The sequence below is a fragment of the Engystomops pustulosus genome, chromosome 8 (genome assembly GCF_040894005.1).
Source record: "Engystomops pustulosus chromosome 8, aEngPut4.maternal, whole genome shotgun sequence".
NCBI classification, from domain to species: Eukaryota; Metazoa; Chordata; class Amphibia; order Anura; family Leptodactylidae; genus Engystomops; species Engystomops pustulosus.
In genome coordinates, this window is record NC_092418.1 from 8,434,091 (window position 1) to 8,457,601 (window position 23,511).

The window sequence follows — 23,511 nt, forward strand, 5'->3', positions numbered from 1 at the left end:
TACTCTCTGTTATCAGCCATTACATCCCCAGTGATAGTTGCATTCTCAAATACAAAAAAAATATCAAAAATATAATCTATACAACAATTTACAGGTCAAATCCACATATAACTTTGCATATTGTCTCCTCTTTGCTGTCCTGATCATGTTCAGTCTTGCTCTAAGCACATCCAAAGCTGCATTCACAGACTTGTGCAGCACCATAGATCCTGATCTATAATAGATGGGAATCTAGCAGATTGTGAATGCAGCTCTGGGTGTGACTAGAGTACATACCATGCTGTACATCTGGATCAGTAGATAAGGCGTCGTATATGGGATCAGTGCAGTAGGGATTATCCAGTCTCTGGTAAGGATACCCCATAATGTCCAGTATCTGTCCCCTGCACACAGGTCAGAGGTCATGTGCAGACCCTTGTGCGATCACATCCATCCTCCCCCAGAATACAGGCGTTGAATCTGAGGACCAGAGAACTGCAGGCCGAGTTTAGCCCCTGAATTGGGGAGGAAATGCTGGAACCTGAGGTCGGGGTTTTTGGGGTATCCTCTGAGGCCGCCTTCCTCTTCTCTACCTGGAATGGCGCAGGAGGAGGGTCCGTAGTCCGCTGCACAGGCCAGGTCCTGCCCGTAAATCCTGTATTCTGCTTGGCTGTCGTAGAGATGGGGCGGATCCTGTGGGAACGCGGCCGGGAAACGCTGGAGGCTGTTGGGGGGGCGGCTGACCCCCGGGGCCTGAGAGTCACTTTGGCTGTAGATGGAATAGAGGAAAGTTGTGTTACAGGGAGTGGAGACAGGACACACAATTACCTTGATTAGAACCGTTGCTTCCGTTTTGTGTACACAGCTCCTATGAAAACCTATGGTATCAGACTACAAACCAATGCTGTGTTGTCTGAGCCTGCAAGGAATGTGCATGGGAGCTGCGTACATAAAGCAGGGGAGGCTGTACCCACCACGTGTACATGCTGGCATCCTGGGCGGCTGGCATCTCTGGATAGGCCTGACCCTCCGGCCGCATGAAGTTGTCATCAGGTTGGGGGTTCATCTCCAGGGCGGCTGCTTCTTCCTGATTGGCTGTGATCGTCAGGGGCGCGGGGGCAGTTTCCCCTGAGGAGGGTGGTGTCGGATTTGGTGGAGTAATAGGGTGGAAAGAGCAGTCGGGACTGGGGAGGGGCAGAGCCAGACCCCCGCTGATGTCCAGGGTGGAGTCGCAGGGTCCTGAGTACATGGGCCGCTTACACTCCACTGCAAGAGGAGAACATAACACAGGATACATGAATAAGCAAGAGCGCCACCTAGGAGCACAAAACTGGGGAAAAGATATGCTGATTGGATCAGCGGCACCCACCGGCCGGGTACGGCTCCTGCTCCTCCTCCTGATCTGCGCTGCTCGGCTTCCGCTTTACACGAACAGAACGATCCCTGCAGAAATAATTCATAATCTGTGTTTACCATCATCTACTGCTATAATCCCTGTACACCATAACATGACAGCATAATCCGTGTATACTATAATCTGTGGCTATATTACCTATATACCATAACCAGAGGCTATACTACTCCCTACATACCATAACCTGAGCCTATACTCCCTACATACCATAACCTGAGGCTATACTCCTTATATACTGTAGCCTGTTGCTATACTCCCTATATACCATAACCTGAGGCTATACTCCTTATATACCATAACCTGAGGCTATACTCCTTATATACCATAACCTGAGGCTATACTCCTTATATACCATAACCTGAGGCTATACTCCTTATATACCATAACCTGAGGCTATACTCCTTATATACCATAACCTGAGGCTATACTCCTTATATACCATAACCTGAGGCTATACTCCTTATATACCATAACCTGAGGCTATACTCCTTATATACCATAACCTGAGGCTATACTCCTTATATACCATAACCTGAGGCTATACTCCCTATATACCATAACCTGAGGCTATACTCCCTATATACCATATCCTGAGGCTATACTCCCTATATACCATAACATGTGGCTATACTCCCTATATACCATAACCTGAGGCTATACTCCCTATATACCGTAACCTGTAGCTGTACTCCCTATATACCATAACCTGAGGAGGCTATACTCCCTACATACCATAACCTGAGGAGGCTATACTCCCTACATACCATAACCTGTAGCTATACTCCCTATATACCATAACCTGAGGAAGCTATACTCCCTATATACCATAACCTGAGGCTATACTCCTTATATACCATATCCTGAGGCTATACTCCCTGTATACCATAACCTGTAGCTATACTCCCTATATACCATAACCTGTAGCTATACTCCCTATATACCATAACCTGAGGAGGCTATACTCCCTATATACCATAACCTGTGGCTATACTCCCTATATACCATAACCTGAGGAGGCTATACTCCCTATATACCATAACCTGAGGCTATACTCCTTATATACCATATCCTGAGGCTATACTCCTTATATACCATATCCTGAGGCTATACTCCTTATATACCATATCCTGAGGCTATACTCCTTATATACCATAACCTGGCACCACCTGCTTCGGTCTTGGCCTGGGTTGTCCTCTTGCCCCCACCCCTCCCTGGCGTCTTCCTCCCTCCCTCCTCCTTACACTCCGGGGTCACTCACCTCTTATTCTTGAGTCCGTCCTCCCTGAATCCTTTAGCGAAGGGATTTGTTTGGATCTTCAGCTGCGTTATCTGCAATGTACAATGAGGATGTTACACCACGAGGCCCAGGAAGGGACAACTGTCGGCCATACTGGTAACTAGACAGAAGCTGTGCACATCTCCATCTCACCAACCTTCTCATTCTGGTAGGCTGTGACAGTCAGGAAGACGGTCTCTGGGAAGGTGAAGGAGGAGCAGCCACCCCATCGGCGGCTGAACACATCTTGGGCGCGGACGATGTGAAAGCGAGGCTGATAGCGATGCATGGAGTGCAGGATAATCTGCGGGGGCGAGACAACATCCCATATAATCCATGGATAGACACTGGACACCGGGAGACCCCATGAGAAGGTCTATGGGTGGAGATGCCATTGACCTTGTGTTGGCGACACCCCCCCATGGCCCAATACTCACATGACCCATCTGGTCCAAGGTGTTGTTAGTGAGCTTGATCTTGTGGAAGGAGATGGGCTGCTTCATCCAGTGGGATCCGGGCGCTGGGGAATCGGGGTGGATGTAGACCCTCTCGGGTAACCGGGGTTCTGCTCTTCCGCTCGGCTCCCAGTGATCTTCCTGCCACTTGTATCGGGAGTTGTCCACCGGGACAATGTCAGCGAGGAGGACGTATTTACCATCTGGCTCCAGGCCAGAGACGCTGACCTTACACTGAGGGAACATCCTCCTACAGGACATGGAAGAGGGGATGAGGAAACATGGAGGAGTCGAGGCACAAGGGGACACAACCAATGATGAGTGGACCTCAAAATACTGGCCATAAGATGAGTCAGGACCCAAAATACTGGCTATAAGATGGGTCAGGACCCAAAATACCGGACATAAGATGGGTCAGGACCCAAAATACCGGACATAAGATGGGTCAGGACCCAAAATACTGGCCGTAAGTGGGGTCAGAACTCAAAATACTGGCCATAAGATGGGTCAGGACCCAAAATACTGGCCGTAAGTGGGGTCAGAACTCAAAATACTGGCCATAAGATGGGTCAGAACTCAAAATACTGGCCATAAGATGGGTCAGAACTCAAAATACTGGCCATAAGATGGGTCAGAACTCAAAATACTGGCCATAAGATGGGTCAGAACTCAAAATACTGGCCATAAGATGGGTCAGAACTCAAAATACTGGCCATAAGATGGGTCAGAACTCAAAATACTGGCCATAAGATGGGTCAGAACTCAAAATACTGGCCATAAGATGGGTCAGAACTCAAAATACTGGCCATAAGATGGGTCAGAACTCAAAATACTGGCCATAAGATGGGTCAGGACCCAAAATACTGGCCATAAGATGGGTCAGCACCCAAAATACTTGTCATAAGATGGGTCAGCACCCAAAATACTGGCCATAAGATGGGTCAGGATTCAAAATACTGGCCATAAGATGGGTCAGAACTCAAAATACTGGCCATAAGATGGGTCAGAACTCAAAATACTGGCCATAAGATGGGTCAGAACTCAAAATACTGGCCATAAGATGGGTCAGAACTCAAAATACTGGCCATAAGATGGGTCAGAACTCAAAATACTGGCCATAAGTTGGGTCAGGACTCAAAATACTGGCCATAAGATGGGTCAGGACCCAAAATACTGGCCATAAGATGGGTCAGGACCCAAAATACTGGCCATAAGATGGGTCAGCACCCAAAATACTTGTCATAAGATGGGTCAGCACCCAAAATACTGGCCATAAGATGGGTCAGGATTCAAAATACTGGCCATAAGATGGGTCAGAACTCAAAATACAGGCCATAAGTTGGGTCAGGACTCAAAATACTGGCCATAAGATGGGTCAGCACCCAAAATACTTGTCATAAGATGGGTCAGGACCCAAAATACCGGCCATAAGATGGGTCAGGACCCAAAATACTGGCCATAAGATGGGTCAGGACCCAAAATACTGGCCATAAGATGGGTCAGCACCCAAAATACTTGTCATAAGATGGGTCAGCACCCAAAATACTGGCCATAAGATGGGTCAGGATTCAAAATACTGGCCATAAGACGGGTCAGAACTCAAAATACAGGCCATGAGATGGGTCAGGACCCAAAATACTCGGCCATTAGATGGGTCAGGACCCAAAATACTCGGCCATAAGATGGGTCAGGACCCAAAATACTCGGCCATAAGATGGGTCAGCACCCAAAATACTGGCCATAAGATGGGTCAGGACTCAAAATACTGGCCATAAGATGGGTCAGGATTCAAAATACCGGCCATAAGATGGGTCAGGATTCAAAATACCGGCCATAAGATGGGTCAGGATTCAAAATACCGGCCATAAGATGGGTCAGGATTCAAAATACTGGCCATAAGATGGGTCAGGACCCAAAATACTGGTCGTAAAATGGGACAGGACCCAAAATACTCGGCCATAAGATGGGTCAGGACTCAAAATACTGGCCATAAGATGGGTCAGGACCCAAAATACTGGTCGTAAAATGGGACAGGACCCAAAATACTCGGCCATAAGATGGGTCAGGATTCAAAATACCGGTCATAAGATGGGTCAGGATTCAAAATACTGGCCATAAGATGGGTCAGGACTCAAAATACTGGCCATAAGATGGGTCAGGACTCAAAATACTGGCCATAAGATGGGTCAGGACTCAAAATACTGGCCATAAGATGGGTCAGGACTCAAAATACTGGCCATAAGATGGGTCAGGACTCAAAATACTGGTCGTAAAATGGGACAGGACCCAAAATACTCGGCCATAAGATGGGTCAGGACCCAAAATACTGGCCACAAGATGGTTCGGGAATTATCCTGAAATAATGGACCTAACAGTCGTGAGATTTTAGAATATTAGCCCAATCAGGAATAGGACCTGTATATACTGTCCACAGCAGTGTTGGTTTTGGGACGTCATCTCTACGTCAGAGACCTCCATTATGGTGAAGCCCCCTAAATCTTTATTGCCCTCAGCAACCAATCACAGAGCAGCTTTCGTTTTGTGTTCAGCTTTTGGAAAATGAAAGCAGCGCAGGGATTGGTTGCTATGGGTAACAGAGATTTAGACTTTTCCCAGAATTCTCCTCGCAGTTCCCCCCATTCTCTAGTAGCCCCCCCACATTCCTCACCTTCCAGACTTTGTAATAATCATCTCGGTTCCTATGGCGTGGAACTGTTTCCAGAGATCTCGGTTTTCCAGGATCATCTTCACATTCCCGGGAAGTCGGGGCGCCTCACAGGGGGGCTGCGGCTGCCCAAACCCCAGAGCTGGCCCCGGGGGAAGGGAGAGGGGGGTGAGAGGCGCTGCTCCCAGAATCCTTTGGGAAGTATCCAGAGCGGAGAAGAGGCCATCATAACGCTGACCGGGCGGAACCTCAAGTTCTGCAGAATTGAAAATACAAAGTATAACATGACACCCACCCTGTACCTCCTGGGGTCATCCTCTCATGTATGGGGCAGGGGGTGGGGTCACTACATGATGTGACTGTGTAGTGTTCAGGAGCCTGGGAAAGCTGGGTGACAATGCTTCTGGGTATATGTAGTCTAATATGAAGGTCACAGTGAGGGAAGATGTGGCCGCCTCGTCTCCGGGCCTCGGGTCGTGTACAAGCTGCTCTGCTTGACAACTAGGTGCTAAATGACCGCCATGTCCTGCTAATTGGATCCCTGCAGAGGGTTATGGTAACGAGATGGGAGGGCTCCCGCCTCCCCCCTAATACACAGGCCAGATGTCCGGAAGACACCAGAACCTAACATGTCACATCTGCAGAATCTCAGACCAGAACCCCAAGAAATACCTGAACCCACAAACCAGTGGACAACCTCAACTACAGGAGAACTTCAGTCCAAAACAAGGTGTACAAGAGAGTCCTACCCAGAGAGATCCCATGTACACAACCCAAAACCTGAACCTAACATGTCACATCTAAAGAACCTTAGACCAGAACCCCAAGAAATACCTGGACCCACAAAACGCTCCAACAGTAGAAGAACTCAACTACAGGAGAACTTCAGACAAAAACGAGGTGTACAAGAGAGTCCTACCCAGAGATACTATAGACACGACCAGAACCTCAGAAATACAATGGACCATAAAGTCCTAAGAGTATCAGAACCCAACAAAAATTAACCAAGTAGCGGAGGACCTCGAGCAGCGGCCAAGACCAAAAGAAGATTCTGCATTCTACATGACTGTACTCAGTGTACTGGACCTCACAGAACCTCCCACTCTGCTTTACACAACTTCCAGAACCTCACACAAATTCCAGAATTTGTCCAAAAGAACCACAAACACAGAGACAGAACCTCAAAAGACATTAGTTCCAGAATGGCAGAAACTCAAGCACTTTCTTAAACCAAACCCCATAAGCCATCTCAGATATACTGGACCTGCACAGTCCACTACAGAACCGTCACCGGATCATTCTGTCACCACGAAACCAGAACCAACATTATCAACAAGATCCCAGACCAGTGGATCCAGGTCTTCACAAACCTAACGTGGTCTTTACTTCTAGATCTGTCAAACCCAATCAGGACCATGATCTGTACCACAGGGGCCCTTCTCATTCTTGTTCCTAAAATCTCACCCTTCTTTGATGACCATTGGGCCTCTACATTTTGGAACCAGGGCACAGCTCTAGACCGAATGCCCCCGGTATATGACCAGCCCATATTCAGCAGCTTGATCAGACACAAGGTTGTTTGGTCCCACCAGAAGATCTTCAGGTGGGCTCAGGCGAGAGACAACCCAATTAGGAGGCTACTAGGGTCTTCTTTCTAGTGACTGATTGATGGTTGGCCCAAGACCCCAGTCCCACTATGTCTGAACACTATGATGTACACAGGTCATGACTAAGGGTGTGAGGAGCAGAAGCCCCAGGATGGTCTACAGCCACCCTACACCACCAGTGATAAGATACAGGACACCCGTGTGGTGTGATGGTCATGTGATAGGATGTCCATGGTCATCATGAACCTCAAGAGACACCCACCATCTCCTAGAAGTCTCCTCTGGTGGCACTTACCTGGGTATCTGTAGGGCTCGTGGTGCCCATTGGCAGCAGGGTAGGTTGGCGGCAGGGCATGGGGTGGTCTCATGGAATAGGAAGGTCCATACTGCTGGAACAGGTCGGAGTGATACATGGTTTGTAGGGTCACAGCTTCATGAAGGTCCAGGGAGAAGTGAGGCAGGAGATAGCGGGTCCTTCTGGTGTGAGGGTAACACATGGACTCTTCCTTAAAGTCCGCCCTACACCTTTTGATGTGGGACCCTCCTGCTAGGTGAGAGGGGGCAGCAGGGGGAGGTCTCTTCACACATTAGGACTGAATTAAACTTTATTAAGGGTCTTTATGGCCGCTCCGAGCCTCAGTTTGACCAGTTGTCAGGAAATGCAGAATTCAGGGAGGAGAAGGGGGGGGGGGGGGGGGGTATAATGAACTTGATATATCACAGAGGAAGACACATATGGGAAGAGCAAGGCTCGGGAGACCGTATCACACATCAACAGATTAGATACCTGGCTCGGGAGACCGTATCACACATCAACAGATTAGATACCTGGCTCGGGAGACCGTATCACACATCAACAGATTAGATACCTGGCTCGGGAGACCGTATCACACATCAACAGATTAGATACCTGGCTCGGGAGACCGTATCACACATCAACAGATTAGATACCTGGCTCGGGAGACCGTATCACACATCAACAGATTAGATACCTGGCTCGGGAGACCGTATCACACATCAACAGATTAGATACCTGGCTCGGGAGACCGTATCACACATCAACAGATTAGATACCTGGCTCGGGAGACCGTATCACACATCAACAGATTAGATACCTGGCTCGGGAGACCGTATCACACATCAACAGATTAGATACCTGGCTCGGGAGACCGTGTCACACATCAACAGATTAGATACTTGGCTCAGGAGACCGTATCACACATCAACAGATTAGATACCTGGCTCGGGAGACCGTATCACACATCAACAGATTAGATACCTGGCTCGAGAGACCGTATCACACATCAACAGATTAGATACATGGCTCGGGAGACTATATCACACGACAACAGATTAGATACCTGGCTCGGGAGACTATATCACACGACAACAGATTAGATACCTGGCTCAGGAGACCGTATCACACATCAATGGATTAGATACATGGTTCAGGAAACTGTATCACACAGGAAAGGATTAGATACACAGCTCAGCAGACAGTATCACACTGGATGGGATTAGATACACAGCTCAGCAGACAGTATCACACAGGATAGGATTAGATACACAGCTCAGCAGACAGTATCACACAGGAGAGGATTAGATACACAGATCAGCAGTATCATACAGGAGAGGATTAGATACACAGCTCAGAAGACAGTATCACACATGATAGGATTAGATACATAGCTCAGCAGACAGTATCACACTGGATGGGATTAGATACACAGCTCAGCAGGCTGTATCACACAGGATAGGATTAGATACACAGCTCAGCAGACTGTATCACACAGGATAGGATTAGATACACAGCTCAGCAGACAGTATCACACAGGAGAGGATTAGATACACAGATCAGCAGTATCATACAGGAGAGGATTAGATACACAGCTCAGCAGTATCATACAGGAGAGGATTAGATACACAGCTCAGAAGACAGTATCACACATGATAGGATTAGATACATAGCTCAGCAGGCAGTATCACACGGGATAGGATTAGATACACAGCTCAGCAGACAGTATCACACTGGATGGGATTAGATACACAGCTCAGCAGGCTGTATCACACAGGATAGGATTAGATACACAGCTCAGCAGACTATCACACAGGATAGGATTAGATACACAGCTCAGCAGACAGTATCACACAGGATAGGATTAGATACACAGATCAGCAGTATCATAGAGGAGAGGATTAGATACACAGCTCAGAAGACAGTATCACACATGATAGGATTAGATACACAGCTCAGCAGGCAGTATCACACGGGATAGGATTAGATACACAGCTCAGCAGACAGTATCACACGGGATAGGATTAGATACACAGCTCAGCAGGCAGTATCACACAGGATAGGATTAGATACACAGCTCAGCAGACAGTATCACACAGGATAGGATTAGATACACAGCTCAGCAGACAGTATCACACAGGATAGGATTAGATACACAGCTCAGCAGACAGTATCACACAGGATAGGATTAGATACACAGCTCAGCAGTCAGTATCACACAGGAGAGGATTAGATACACAGCTCAGCAGACAGTATCACACAGGATAGGATTAGATACACAGCTCAGCAGTCAGTATCACACAGGATAGGATTAGATACACAGCTCAGCAGACAGTATCACACAGGATAGGATTAGATACACAGCTCAGCAGACAGTATCACACATGATAGGATTAGATACACAGCTCAGCAGGCAGTATCACACAGGATAGGATTAGATACACAGCTCAGCAGGCAGTATCACACAGGATAGGATTAGATACACAGCACAGCAGGCAGTATCACACAGAATAGGATTAGATACACAGATCAGCAGACAGTATCACACAGGATAGGATTAGATACACAGCTCAGCAGACAGTATCACACAGGATGGGATTAGATACACAGCTCAGCAGGCAGTATCACACATGATAGGATTAGATACACAGCTCAGCAGGCAGTATCACACATGATAGGATTAGATACACAGCTCAGCAGACAGTATCACACAGGATAGGATTAGATACACAGCTCAGCAGGCAGTATCACACAGGATAGGATTAGATACACAGCTCAGCAGACAGTATCACACAGGAGAGGATTAGATACACAGCTCAGAAGACAGTATCACACTGGAGAGGATTAGATACACAGCTCAGCAGACAGTATCACACAGGATAGGATTAGATACACAGCTCAGCAGACAGTATCACACATGATGGGATTAGATACACAGCTCAGCAGGCTGTATCACACAGGATAGGATTAGATACACAGCTCAGCAGACAGTATCACACTGGATGGGATTAGATACACAGCTCAGCAGGCTGTATCACACAGGATAGGATTAGATACACAGCTCAGCAGACAGTATCACACAGGATAGGATTAGATACACAGCTCAGCAGACAGTATCACACAGGATAGGATTAGATACACAGCTCAGCAGACAGTATCACACAGGATAGGATTAGATACACAGCTCAGCAGACAGTATCACACTGGATGGGATTAGATACACAGCTCAGCAGACAGTATCACACAGGATAGGATTAGATACACAGCTCAGCAGGCAGTATCACACAGGATGGGATTAGATACACAGCTCAGCAGACAGTATCACACAGGAGAGGATTAGATACACAGCTCAGCAGGCTGTATCACACAGGATAGGATTAGATACACAGCTCAGCAGTATCACACAGGATAGGATTAGATACACAGCTCAGCAGTATCACACAGGATAGGATTAGATACACAGCTCAGCAGGCAGTATCACACAGGATAGGATTAGATACACAGCTCAGCAGTATCACACAGGATAGGATTAGATACACAGCTCAGCAGGCAGTATCACACAGGATAGGATTAGATACACAGCTCAGCAGACAGTATCACACAGGAGAGGATTAGATACACAGCTCAGCAGTATCACACAGGATAGGATTAGATACACAGCTGACACATGATTAGATACCTCCAGTGTTGGGGCGCCCCCTCCTCACAGATGTCCCTGGTATGGGGGGGGGGGTGACATGTGGCTCAGGGTCTTCTGCTTTGAGCTCTGTTCACATGTAGGTGTAACCCCATCCTGACCACATTAACCCCTCACTCTCCTGCACTGCCCCTAATGGAGCACAAAATCACCAAGAATTCAGGAGTGTGTCACAGCATCCCACCACCTGCCCCAGGACCCCACACAGGACAAGACCCCCAAACTATATACAGGGAACTGAACCACCACCCCATAATCTCTGCTGTATCTAATCCTATCCTGTGTGATACTGTCTGCTGAGCTGTGTATCTAATCCTCTCCTGTGTGATACTGCCTGCTGAGCTGTGTATCTAATCCTCTCCTGTGTGATACTGCCTGCTGAGCTGTGTATCTAATCCTATCCTGTGTGATACTGTCTGCTGAGCTGTGTATCTAATCCTATCCTGTGTGATACTGTCTGCTGAGCTGTGTATCTAATCCTATCATGTGTGATACTGCCTGCTGAGCTGTGTATCTAATCCTATCATGTGTGATACTGCCTGCTGAGCTGTGTATCTAATCCTATCATGTGTGATACTGCCTGCTGAGCTGTGTATCTAATCCCATCCTGTGTGATACTGCCTGCTGAGCTGTGTATCTAATCCCATCCTGTGTGATACTGTCTGCTGAGCTGTGTATCTAATCCCATCCTGTGTGATACTGTCTGCTGAGCTGTGTATCTAATCCCATCCTGTGTGATACTGTCTGCTGAGCTGTGTATCTAATCCCATCCTGTGTGATACTGTCTGCTGATCTGTGTATCTAATCCTATCCTGTGTGATACTGCCTGCTGTGCTGTGTATCTAATCCTATCCTGTGTGATACTGCCTGCTGTGCTGTGTATCTAATCCTATCATGTGTGATACTGTCTGCTGAGCTGTGTATCTAATCCTATCCTGTGTGATACTGTCTGCTGAGCTGTGTATCTAATCCTATCCTGTGTGATACTGACTGCTGAGCTGTGTATCTAATCCTATCCTGTGTGATACTGTCTGCTGAGCTGTGTATCTAATCCTATCCTGTGTGATACTGTCTGCTGAGCTGTGTATCTAATCCTCTCCTGTGTGATACTGACTGCTGAGCTGTGTATCTAATCCTATCCTGTGTGATACTGTCTGCTGAGCTGTGTATCTAATCCTATCCTGTGTGATACTTTCTGCTGAGCTGTGTATCTAATCCTATCCTGTGTGATACTGTCTGCTGAGCTGTGTATCTAATCCTATCCTGTGTGATACTGTCTGCTGAGCTGTGTATCTAATCCTATCCTGTGTGATACTGTCTGCTGAGCTGTGTATCTAATCCTATCCCGTGTGATACTGCCTGCTGAGCTGTGTATCTAATCCTATCATGTGTGATACTGTCTTCTGAGCTGTGTATCTAATCCTCTCCTCTATGATACTGCTGATCTGTGTATCTAATCCTATCCTGTGTGATACTGTCTGCTGAGCTGTGTATCTAATCCTATCCTGTGTGATACAGTCTGCTGAGCTGTGTATCTAATCCTATCCTGTGTGATACAGCCTGCTGAGCTGTGTATCTAATCCCATCCAGTGTGATACTGTCTGCTGAGCTGTGTATCTAATCCTATCCCGTGTGATACTGCCTGCTGAGCTATGTATCTAATCCTATCATGTGTGATACTGTCTTCTGAGCTGTGTATCTAATCCTCTCCTGTATGATACTGCTGATCTGTGTATCTAATCCTCTCCTGTGTGATACTGTCTGCTGAGCTGTGTATCTAATCCTCTCCTGTGTGATACTGTCTGCTGAGCTGTGTATCTAATCCTATCCTGTGTGATACTGTCTGCTGAGCTGTGTATCTAATCCTATCCTGTGTGATACTGTCTGCTGAGCTGTGTATCTAATCCTATCCTGTGTGATACTGTCTGCTGAGCTGTGTATCTAATCCTATCCTGTGTGATACTGTCTGCTGAGCTGTGTATCTAATCCTATCCTGTGTGATACTGTCTGCTGAGCTGTGTATCTAATCCTATGCCGTGTGATACTGCCTGCTGAGCTGTGTATCTAATCCTATCATGTGTGATACTGTCTTCTGAGCTGTGTATCTAATCCTCTCCTCTATGATACTGCTGATCTGTGTATCTAATCCTATCCTGTGTGATACTGTCTGCTGAGCTGTGTATCTAATCCTATCATGTGTGATACTGTCTTCTGAGCTGTGTATCTAATCCTCTCCTCTATGATACTGCTGATCTGTGTATCTAATCCTATCCTGTGTGATACTGTCTGCTGAGCTGTGTATCTAATCCTATCCTGTGTGATACTGCCTGCTGAGCTGTGTATCTAATCCTATCCTGTGTGATACTGCCTGCTGAGCTGTGTATCTAATCCTATCCTGTGTGATACTGCCTGCTGAGCTGTGTATCTAATCCTATCCTGTGTGATACTGTCTGCTGAGCTGTGTATCTAATCCTATCCTGTGTGATACTGCCTGCTGAGCTGTGTATCTAATCCTATCCTGTATGATACTGCTGATCTGTGTATCTAATCCTCTCCTGTGTGATACTGTCTGCTGAGCTGTGTATCTAATCCTATCCTGTGTGATACTGTCTGCTGAGCTGTGTATCTAATCCTATCCTGTGTGATACTGTCTGCTGAGCTGTGTATCTAATCCCATCCTGTGTGATACTGTCTACTGAGCTGTGTATCTAATCCTCTCCTGTGTGATACTGCCTGCTGAGCTGTGTATCTAATCCTATCCTGTGTGATACTGTCTGCTGAGCTGTGTATCTAATCCTATCCTGTGTGATACTGACTGCTGAGCTGTGTATCTAATCCTCTCCTGTGTGATACTGCCTGCCACCACCATATATAATAATGTCGCCATATATAATACACCCATATATAATACCGCCATATATAATACCACCATATATAACACCTCCATATATAATAATACCCCCATATATAATAATACCCCCATATATAATACCCCCTGTGGGGGTTTTGGCCCAGTAGAGACCATGATAGCGGGGTGCTGTGATGCAGTTCACGACAGTGACACCAAAGTACAGTCCAAAACAGGTCTCGCCTGCGTTTATTTCAGTAGGAAAAATAAAGCAGCCTTTACATTCAGGCATCAAAAACAAAATAATATCCTACCCGTCAGGGTGCTAACTAAACAATGGTTCTCTGACTCACCACTAACAAAATCACTTGGCTGCTCCAGGCACAGAGGTCAAGGCTGCGTGCTCTCCAGCCTCCTTCCAGAGAGACAACACTTCCAGCTCTGCTCAGTGGCTTTATGCAGACTGATTAGGCTGCTCCCATCACCTGTGTCCAAGGTGCTGGACACCCAACCTCAGCACTAAGGCCTTGCATAATAGCAAAACCTAGGGGAAACATACCGCCCATCCACAGTTAACCCCTTCAGTGTCTCACATACCCTTCCCCTCTGTTTGACCCTGTGGGGGCGAACACTTTTGGCCATCAGACAGTGGGTACGGGATAGGGCATCGGCATTCCCATGCAGCTTTCCTGCTCGATGTTCCACCGTGAATTTGAAATTCTGCAACATTAGGAACCACCTTGTGACCCTGGTGTTCCTCTCTTTGGCCTGACTCATCCAGGTGAGGGGAGAGTGATCGGTCACTAGTGTAAACTGTCGCCCTACTAAGTAATACCTCAGGGATTCCAGAGCCCATTTAATCGCCAAGCACCTATGCTATAGTTCTTCTCAGGGGGTGCGAGCTTGCGGCTCAGGTATGTCACGGGATGTTCCTCACCCTCCACTACTTGGGACAGGACAGCCCTTAAGCCCACGTCCGAAGCGTCAGTCTGCACAATAAAGGTCTTGGTGAAGTCAGGGGTGATCAGTACCGGTCCCTCGCACAAAACCGTCTTAAGTCGCTGAAACGCCCCCTCAGCCTCTTCACTCCACTTGACCATCACCGCCCTGCTACCCTTGGTCAGGTCAGTCAGGGGTGCCGCTATGGTAGCAAAATCTGGGATAAATCGGCGATAATAGCCCACTATGCCTAGGAAAGCCCTCACTTGCTTCTTGCTCATAGGTCGTGGCCACTGCTGTATCGCCTCCACTTTATTTACTTGGGGTTTGATGACACCTCGCCCAATACGGTACCCCAGGTAACGGGCCTCTTCCAGACCCAGTGCACATTTTTAGGGGTTCGCTGTCAACCCTGCTGCCCTCAGGGAGTCTACCACTGCTTGCACCTTGGCCAGGTGACTCTCCCAATCGTTACTATAAACTATGATGTCATCCAGATAGGCCGAGGCATATCTCCGGTGAGGTTTTAGCACGAGATCCATTAACCTCTGGAATGTGGCGGGAGCCCCATGTAGCCCAAAGGGGAGTACCACGTACTGAAAAAGCCCATCAGGAGTAACAAAAGCGGTCTTCTCTTTAGCCTTGTCTGTAAGGGGTACCTGCCAATACCCTTTCGTCAGGTCAAGGGTGGAGAAGAATCTAGCCTGTCCAAGTCATTCTATCAACTCGTCAACCCTGGGCATGGGATAAGAATCAAATTTGGACACCTCGTTCAACTTCCTAAAGTCATTGCAGAACCGTAGGGAACCATCAGGTTTGGGAATCAACACAATAGGACTCGACCAGTCACTTTTAGACTCCTCGATAACCCCCAGGTCTAACATCTGCCTGACTTCTTCGGATATGGCAAGCCGGCGCACTTCAGGGACCCGGTAGGGTTTTTGGTGTACCCGGATGTGGGGTTCGGTTATGATGTCATGCTTGATGACTGAAGTACGTTCCGGTAACTTAGAGAACACATCCACATTGCGGAGCACAAACTCCTTCGCTTCCTGAACCTGGGCCCTGGAGAGGGACTCCGAGATCCGTACTTCAGGCACCTTGGCATCGGGTACACCTACCTCCGGTGTCACCTTCTTGGGGACAGAAGCTTTTTCTACTCCCACGGCCATCAGGGACTCTCTTTCCCTCCATGGCTTTAGGAGGTTCACGTGGTATATCTGTTCGGGTTTCCTCCTCCCCGGCTGAGATACCCTGTAGGTTACCTCCCCCACTTTCTCCATGACCTCATATGGTCCTTGCCATTTTGCCAAGAACTTGCTCTCAACGGTGGGCACCAGAACTAGCACTCTGTCGCCTGGGTTAAAGGTCCTGAGTCTGGCTGACCTATTGTAGACCCTAGACTGGGCCTCTTGTGCCATTGTCATGTGCTCCTTTACAAGGGGCATTACCGCCGCTATGCGGTCCTGCCTAAGGGAGACGTGTTCAATCACACTACGGTGGGGGGTCCTCTCCTGTTCCCAGGTCTCCTTGGCTACATCCAAAAGCCCACGTGGGGAACGGCCATATAACAGCTCAAAGGGTGAGAAACCCGTGGAGGACTGGGGAACTTCACGTATGGCAAACATCAAATAAGGCAACAAACAATCCCAGTCCTTCCCATCTTTGCTGACCACCCTCTTTAGCATCCCCTTCAAGGTCTTATTAAACCTCTCGACCAGGCCATCTGTCTGAGGATGATATACCGAGGTGCGGAGCTGTTTTACCTGCAGTAACTTACACATCTCCTTCATTACCCTAGACATGAATGGGGTACCCTGGTCAGTCAAGATTTCCTTGGGGAGGCCTGTGCGTGAGAATACCTGGAACAGCTCCCTAGCAATATTTTTGGAGGAGGTGTTCCTTAATGGAATCGCCTCGGGATACCGCGTAGCGTAGTCCAGGATAACCAGGATGTATTGTTGCCCCCTTGAGGATTTGACTATGGGGCCAACCAGATCCATTGCAATCCGTTCAAAGGGCACTTCTATGATTGGTAGCGGGACCAAAGGACTCCTGAAGTGGGAGACCGGGGCAGTAAGTTGGCACTCAGGACAGGAGCTACAATACCGGTTTACCTCCTCCCACACCCCGGGCCAGAAAAATCTCTGCAGGATCCTCTCTCGGGTCTTCTCAGCACCTAAATGCCCTCCCAGCACATGTTTGTGTGCCAACTCTAGCACCAGCCTACGGTGAGATTGGGGTACTACAAGTTGCTCAACCTCCTCACCCCGTATCTGGTCGACCCTGTACAACAGTTCCCCAACAATCACCATTCGGGGGTATATTTTGTCAGCCCCTGGTATTTGGAGTACCCCATTTATCACCTTAACATTCTCCCGTGCTTTAAACAAGGTAGGGTCCTGTAGCTGTGCAGCCCCAAAATTTTCACGGGAAATCTCAAAGTCCGGCATGTCGGCCACCTCCTCGTGGCCCTCGACCTCACCAGCTAGGACCTCTAGGGGAGAGAATTCATCACATGGGGTCACCCCTACTGCTGGTGTGGGTACATCGGCCTCAAAGGGTTCAGGGGCTAAGGCCGGACATACCTGATGTCCATTATCTGCAACAGCACCTGAGGTGGGTCTTCGTCTCCAGAGGTCCCAAAACACCGGTAAGTCTCTGCCGATAATAGCCTCATGAAACAGGGTCCCCACCACCCCCACTTCATGGGCAATAGTACCACAAGGGGTATGTAGGTTGATGACAGCAGTGGGATATTCGCGAGTGTCCCCATGTATACACAACACTCCCACTTTCCGCCCACTGTATAGTCCAGGATCAACCAAAGTTCCCCGCACCAGGGTGACCAGACTCCCTGAGTCTAGCAAGGCTTCCACCGTGTGACCACCGATTGTGACCATGCACACTTGGGGTTCTGCATCCGTGACTGACTCGGCAGCCAGAACCGGCCGGGCAAACAGTGACATTCGCCGGGTCTGGTTGCAGTCCATTGGCTCCACTGACAGTGGACAGTTGGCAGCAATATGGCCCATTTCATGGCACCGCCAGCACTGGATACGGCCATGACCTCTGTCACGAGCCTCACTGGGTTTCTGGGTATCCAAGCCCCCCAATGAACCCCCTCCCAACCTGACATGTCTCCCCTTTTCCGCAGTAGCAGTCTTACCAGCTGGTTTGGTGACCCTGTCACTGGCACTGCTTCGTGTAGGAGAGGTAAGTAGAAGGTCCTCCGTAGCCCGATACCTCTCTACTAGGGACACGAGCTCCTCAGCTTTTGTGGGACCGGCCTGTCCAACCCATCGCTGGAGCCGAGAGGGCAGAGAACGGGTGAACTTGTCGAGGACCACTCTCTCCACCATCTGTGCTGGGGTGCAGTCCTCTGGTTGTAGCCACTTCCGGACAAGATGGATCAGGTCATGCATTTGGGAGTGCGGGGGTAGTTTTTCTGAGTAAGCCCACTGGTGGACCCGGCTGGAACGAACTTGTATGGTGACCCCAAGACGAGCCAGAATCTCCGCCTTTAGCTGGGGGTACTCACGGGCCTCCGTTTCACTCAGGTCGTAGTAAGCCTTCTGCGACTCGCCGGTCAGGAACGGTGCCAGGACATCTGCCCACTGCTCAGCCGGTAACTCCTCTCGCTCAGCTACTCGCTCGAACACAGTGAGATACGCCTCCACGTCATCGGTCGTCGCCATTTTTTGTAAAGCCTTTTGTACTGCAGCCCGTGCGGAACGCTGGACAACCGGGTACCCTTGTAGACCAGTATGGGACCCCTCAGTAGTCGTCGCTTGCGGTGCTGCCATAATGCCAGAAAGCTTCTCCATCATCAGCTGGAACATGGCTTGCTGCTGGCGGGACCTCTCCTCCTGCTGCTGGAGCATGGCTTGCTGCAGCTGCCGATTAGCCTGGGACTCTTCCTGCTGCTGCTGCCGATTAGCTCTGGCCTCCTCTTGCAGGTATTTAATAAAGTCCTCCATCTTGGCTGTATCCTGCACTTTGCCTGCTGCTTTCACCCAGGCCATGCAATGTTGCAGGATGTATCAAGCCTTTCAGGTGTGTGTCTTTTTGAACTGCCCGCATCCTCCACCATATGTGGGGGTTTTGGCCCAGTAGAGACCATGGTAGCGGGGTGCTGTGATGCAGTTCACGACAGTGACACCAAAGTACAGTCCAAAACAGGTCTCGCCTGTGTTTATTTCAGTAGGAAAAATAAAGCAGCCTTTACATTCAGGCATCAAAAACAAAATAATATCCTACCCTTCAGGGTGCTAACTAAACAATGGTTCTCTGACTCACCACTAACAAAAAATCACTTGGCTGCTCCAGGCACAGAGGTCAGGGCTGTGTGCTCTCCAGCCTCCTTCCAGAGAGACAACACTTCCAGCTCTGCTCAGTGGCTTTATGCAGACTGATTAGGCTGCTCCCATCACCTGTGTCCAAGGTGCTGGACAACACAACCTCAGCACTAAGGCCTTGCATAATAGCAAAACCTAGGGGAAACATACCGCCCATCCACAGTTAACCCCTTCAGTGTCTCACATACCCTTCCCCTCTGTTTGACCCTGTGGGGGCGAACACTTTTGGCCATCAGACAGTGGGTACGAGACAGGGCATCGGCATTCCCATGCAGCTTTCCTGCTCGATGTTCCACCGTGAATTTTAAATTCTGCAGCATTAGGAACCACCTTGTGACCCTGGCGTTCCTCTCTTTGGCCTGACTCATCCAGGTGAGGGGAGAGTGATCGGTCACCAGTGTAAACTGTCGCCCTACTAAGTAATACCTCAGGGATTCCAGAGCCCATTTAATCGCCAAGCACCTCTGCTATACTCCTTCTCAGGGGGTGCGAGCTTGCGGCTCAGGTATGTCACGGGATGTTCCTCACCCTCCACTACTTGGGACAGGACAGCCCTTAAGCCCACGTCCGAAGCGTCAGTCTGCACAATAAAGGTCTTGGTGAAGTCAGGGGTGATCAGTACCGGTCCCTCGCACAAAACCGTCTTAAGTCGCTGAAACGCCCCCTCAGCCTCTTCACTCCACTTTACCATCACCGCCCTGCTACCCATGGTCAGGTCAGTCAGGGGTGCCGCTATGGTAGCAAAATCTGGAATAAATCGGCGATAATAGCCCACTATGCCTAGGAAAGCCCTCACTTGCTTCTTGCTCATAGGTCGTGGCCACTGCTGTATCGCCTCCACTTTATTTACTTGGGGTTTGATGACACCTCGCCCAATACGGTACCCCAGGTAACGGGCCTCTTCCAGACCCAGTGCACATTTTTAGGGGTTCGCTGTCAACCCTGCTGCCCTCAGGGAGTCTACCACTGCTTGCACCTTGGCCAGGTGACTCTCCCAATCGTTACTATAAACTATGATGTCATCCAGATAGGCCGAGGCATATCTCCGGTGAGGTTTTAGCACGAGATCCATTAACCTCTGGAATGTGGCGGGAGCCCCATGTAGCCCAAAGGGGAGTACCACGTACTGAAAAAGCCCATCAGGAGTAACAAAAGCGGTCTTCTCTTTAGCCTTGTCTGTAAGGGGCACCTGCCAATACCCTTTCGTCAGGTCAAGGGTGGAGAAGAATCTAGCCTGTCCAAGTCATTCTATCAACTCGTCAACCCTGGGCATGGGATAAGAATCAAATTTGGACACCTCGTTCAACTTCCTAAAGTCATTGCAGAACCGTAGGGAACCATCAGGTTTGGGAATCAACACAATAGGACTCGACCAGTCACTTTTAGACTCCTCGATAACCCCCAGGTCTAACATCTGCCTGACTTCTTCGGATATGGCAAGCCGGCGCGCTTCAGGGACCCGGTAGGGTTTTTGGTGTACCCGGATGTGGGGTTCGGTTATGATGTCATGCTTGATGACTGAAGTACGTTCCGGTAACTTAGAGAACACATCCACATTGCGGAGCACAAACTCCTTCGCTTCCTGAACCTGGGCCCTGGAGAGGGACTCCGAGATCCGTACTTCAGGCACCTTGGCATCGGGTACACCTACCTCCGGTGTCACCTTCTTGGGGACAGAAGCTTTTTCTACTCCCACGGCCATCAGGGACTCTCTTTCCCTCCATGGCTTTAGGAGGTTCACGTGGTATATCTGTTCGGGTTTCCTCCTCCCCGGCTGAGATACCCTGTAGGTTACCTCCCCCACTTTCTCCATGACCTCATATGGTCCTTGCCATTTTGCCAAGAACTTGCTCTCAACGGTGGGCACCAGAACTAGCACTCTGTCGCCTGGGTTAAAGGTCCTGAGTCTGGCTGACCTATTGTAGACCCTAGACTGGGCCTCTTGTGCCATTGTCATGTGCTCCTTTACAAGGGGCATTACCGCCGCTATGCGGTCCTGCCTAAGGGAGACGTGTTCAATCAGACTACGGTGGGGGGTCCTCTCCTGTTCCCAGGTCTCCTTGGCTACATCCAAAAGCCCACGTGGGGAACGGCCATATAACAGCTCAAAGGGTGAGAAACCCGTGGAGGACTGGGGAACTTCACGTATGGCAAACATCAAATAAGGCAACAAACAATCCCAGTCCTTCCCATCTTTGCTGACCACCCTCTTTAGCATCCCCTTCAAGGTCTTATTAAACCTCTCGACCAGGCCATCTGTCTGAGGATGATATACCGAGGTGCGGAGCTGTTTTACCTGCAGTAACTTACACATCTCCTTCATTACCCTAGACATGAATGGGGTACCCTGGTCAGTCAAGATTTCCTTGGGGAGGCCTGTGCGTGAGAATACCTGGAACAGCTCCCTAGCAATATTTTTGGAGGAGGTGTTCCTTAATGGAATCGCCTCGGGATACCGCGTAGCGTAGTCCAGGATAACCAGGATGTATTGGTGCCCCCTTGAGGATTTGACTATGGGGCCAACCAGATCCATTGCAATCCGTTCAAAGGGCACTTCTATGATTGGTAGCGGGACCAAAGGACTCCTGAAGTGGGAGACCGGGGCAGTAAGTTGGCACTCAGGACAGGAGCTACAATACCGGTTTACCTCCTCCCACACCCCGGGCCAGAAAAATCTCTGCAGGATCCTCTCTCGGGTCTTCTCAGCACCTAAATGCCCTCCCAGCACATGTTTGTGTGCCAACTCTAGCACCAGCCTACGGTGAGATTGGGGTACTACAAGTTGCTCAACCTCCTCACCCCGTATCTGGTCGACCCTGTACAACAGTTCCCCAACAATCACCATTCGGGGGTATATTTTGTCAGCCCCTGGTATTTGGAGTACCCCATTTATCACCTTAACATTCTCCCGTGCTTTAAACAAGGTAGGGTCCTGTAGCTGTGCAGCCCCAAAATTTTCACGGGAAATCTCAAAGTCCGGCATGTCGGCCACCTCCTCGTGGCCCTCGACCTCACCAGCTAGGACCTCTAGGGGAGAGAATTCATCACATGGGGTCACCCCTACTGCTGGTGTGGGTACATCGGCCTCAAAGGGTTCAGGGGCTAAGGCCGGACATACCTGATGTCCATTATCTGCAACAGCACCTGAGGTGGGTCTTCGTCTCCAGAGGTCCCAAAACACCGGTAAGTCTCTGCCGATAATAGCCTCATGAAACAGGGTCCCCACCACCCCCACTTCATGGGCAATAGTACCACAAGGGGTATGTAGGTTGATGACAGCAGTGGGATATTCGCGAGTGTCCCCATGTATACACAACACTCCCACTTTCCGCCCACTGTATAGTCCAGGATCAACCAAAGTTCCCCGCACCAGGGTGACCAGACTCCCTGAGTCTAGCAAGGCTTCCACCGTGTGACCACCGATTGTGACCATGCACACTTGGGGTTCTGCATCCGTGACTGACTCGGCAGCCAGAACCGGCCGGGCAAACAGTGACATTCGCCGGGTCTGGTTGCAGTCCATTGGCTCCACTGACAGTGGACAGTTGGCAGCAATATGGCCCATTTCATGGCACCGCCAGCACTGGATACGGCCATGACCTCTGTCACGAGCCTCACTGGGTTTCTGGGTATCCAAGCCCCCCAATGAACCCCCTCCCAACCTGACATGTCTCCCCTTTTCCGCAGTAGCAGTCTTACCAGCTGGTTTGGTGACCCTGTCACTGGCACTGCTTCGTGTAGGAGAGGTAAGTAGAAGGTCCTCCGTAGCCCGATACCTCTCTACTAGGGACACGAGCTCCTCAGCTTTTGTGGGACCGGCCTGTCCAACCCATCGCTGGAGCCGAGAGGGCAGAGAACGGGTGAACTTGTCGAGGACCACTCTCTCCACCATCTGTGCTGGGGTGCAGTCCTCTGGTTGTAGCCACTTCCGGACAAGATGGATCAGGTCATGCATTTGGGAGTGCGGGGGTAGTTTTT

At 49.4% G+C, this 23,511-nt stretch overlaps 2 protein-coding genes across 2 annotated transcripts in view; one reads left to right on the plus strand and one right to left on the minus strand.

Moving 5' to 3' along the window:
* Nucleotides 1-23,511, plus strand: part of LOC140075727 (T-box transcription factor TBX6-like) — a gene marked incomplete at its 5' end in the record, with an annotated part of 51,981 nt that overhangs the window by 7,739 nt on the left and 20,731 nt on the right. The window lies entirely within an intron of this gene.
* Nucleotides 311-7,809, minus strand: TBX6 (T-box transcription factor 6). The gene is made up of 8 exons (XM_072122355.1): nucleotides 7,692-7,809; nucleotides 5,793-6,045; nucleotides 3,107-3,374; nucleotides 2,827-2,973; nucleotides 2,652-2,722; nucleotides 1,349-1,422; nucleotides 954-1,245; nucleotides 311-748 (listed from the first exon to the last, which is right to left on the minus strand). Exons 1-8 carry the CDS (start codon nucleotides 7,807-7,809, stop codon nucleotides 424-426), a joined length of 1,548 nt encoding a protein of 515 aa, XP_071978456.1. The 3' UTR covers nucleotides 311-423.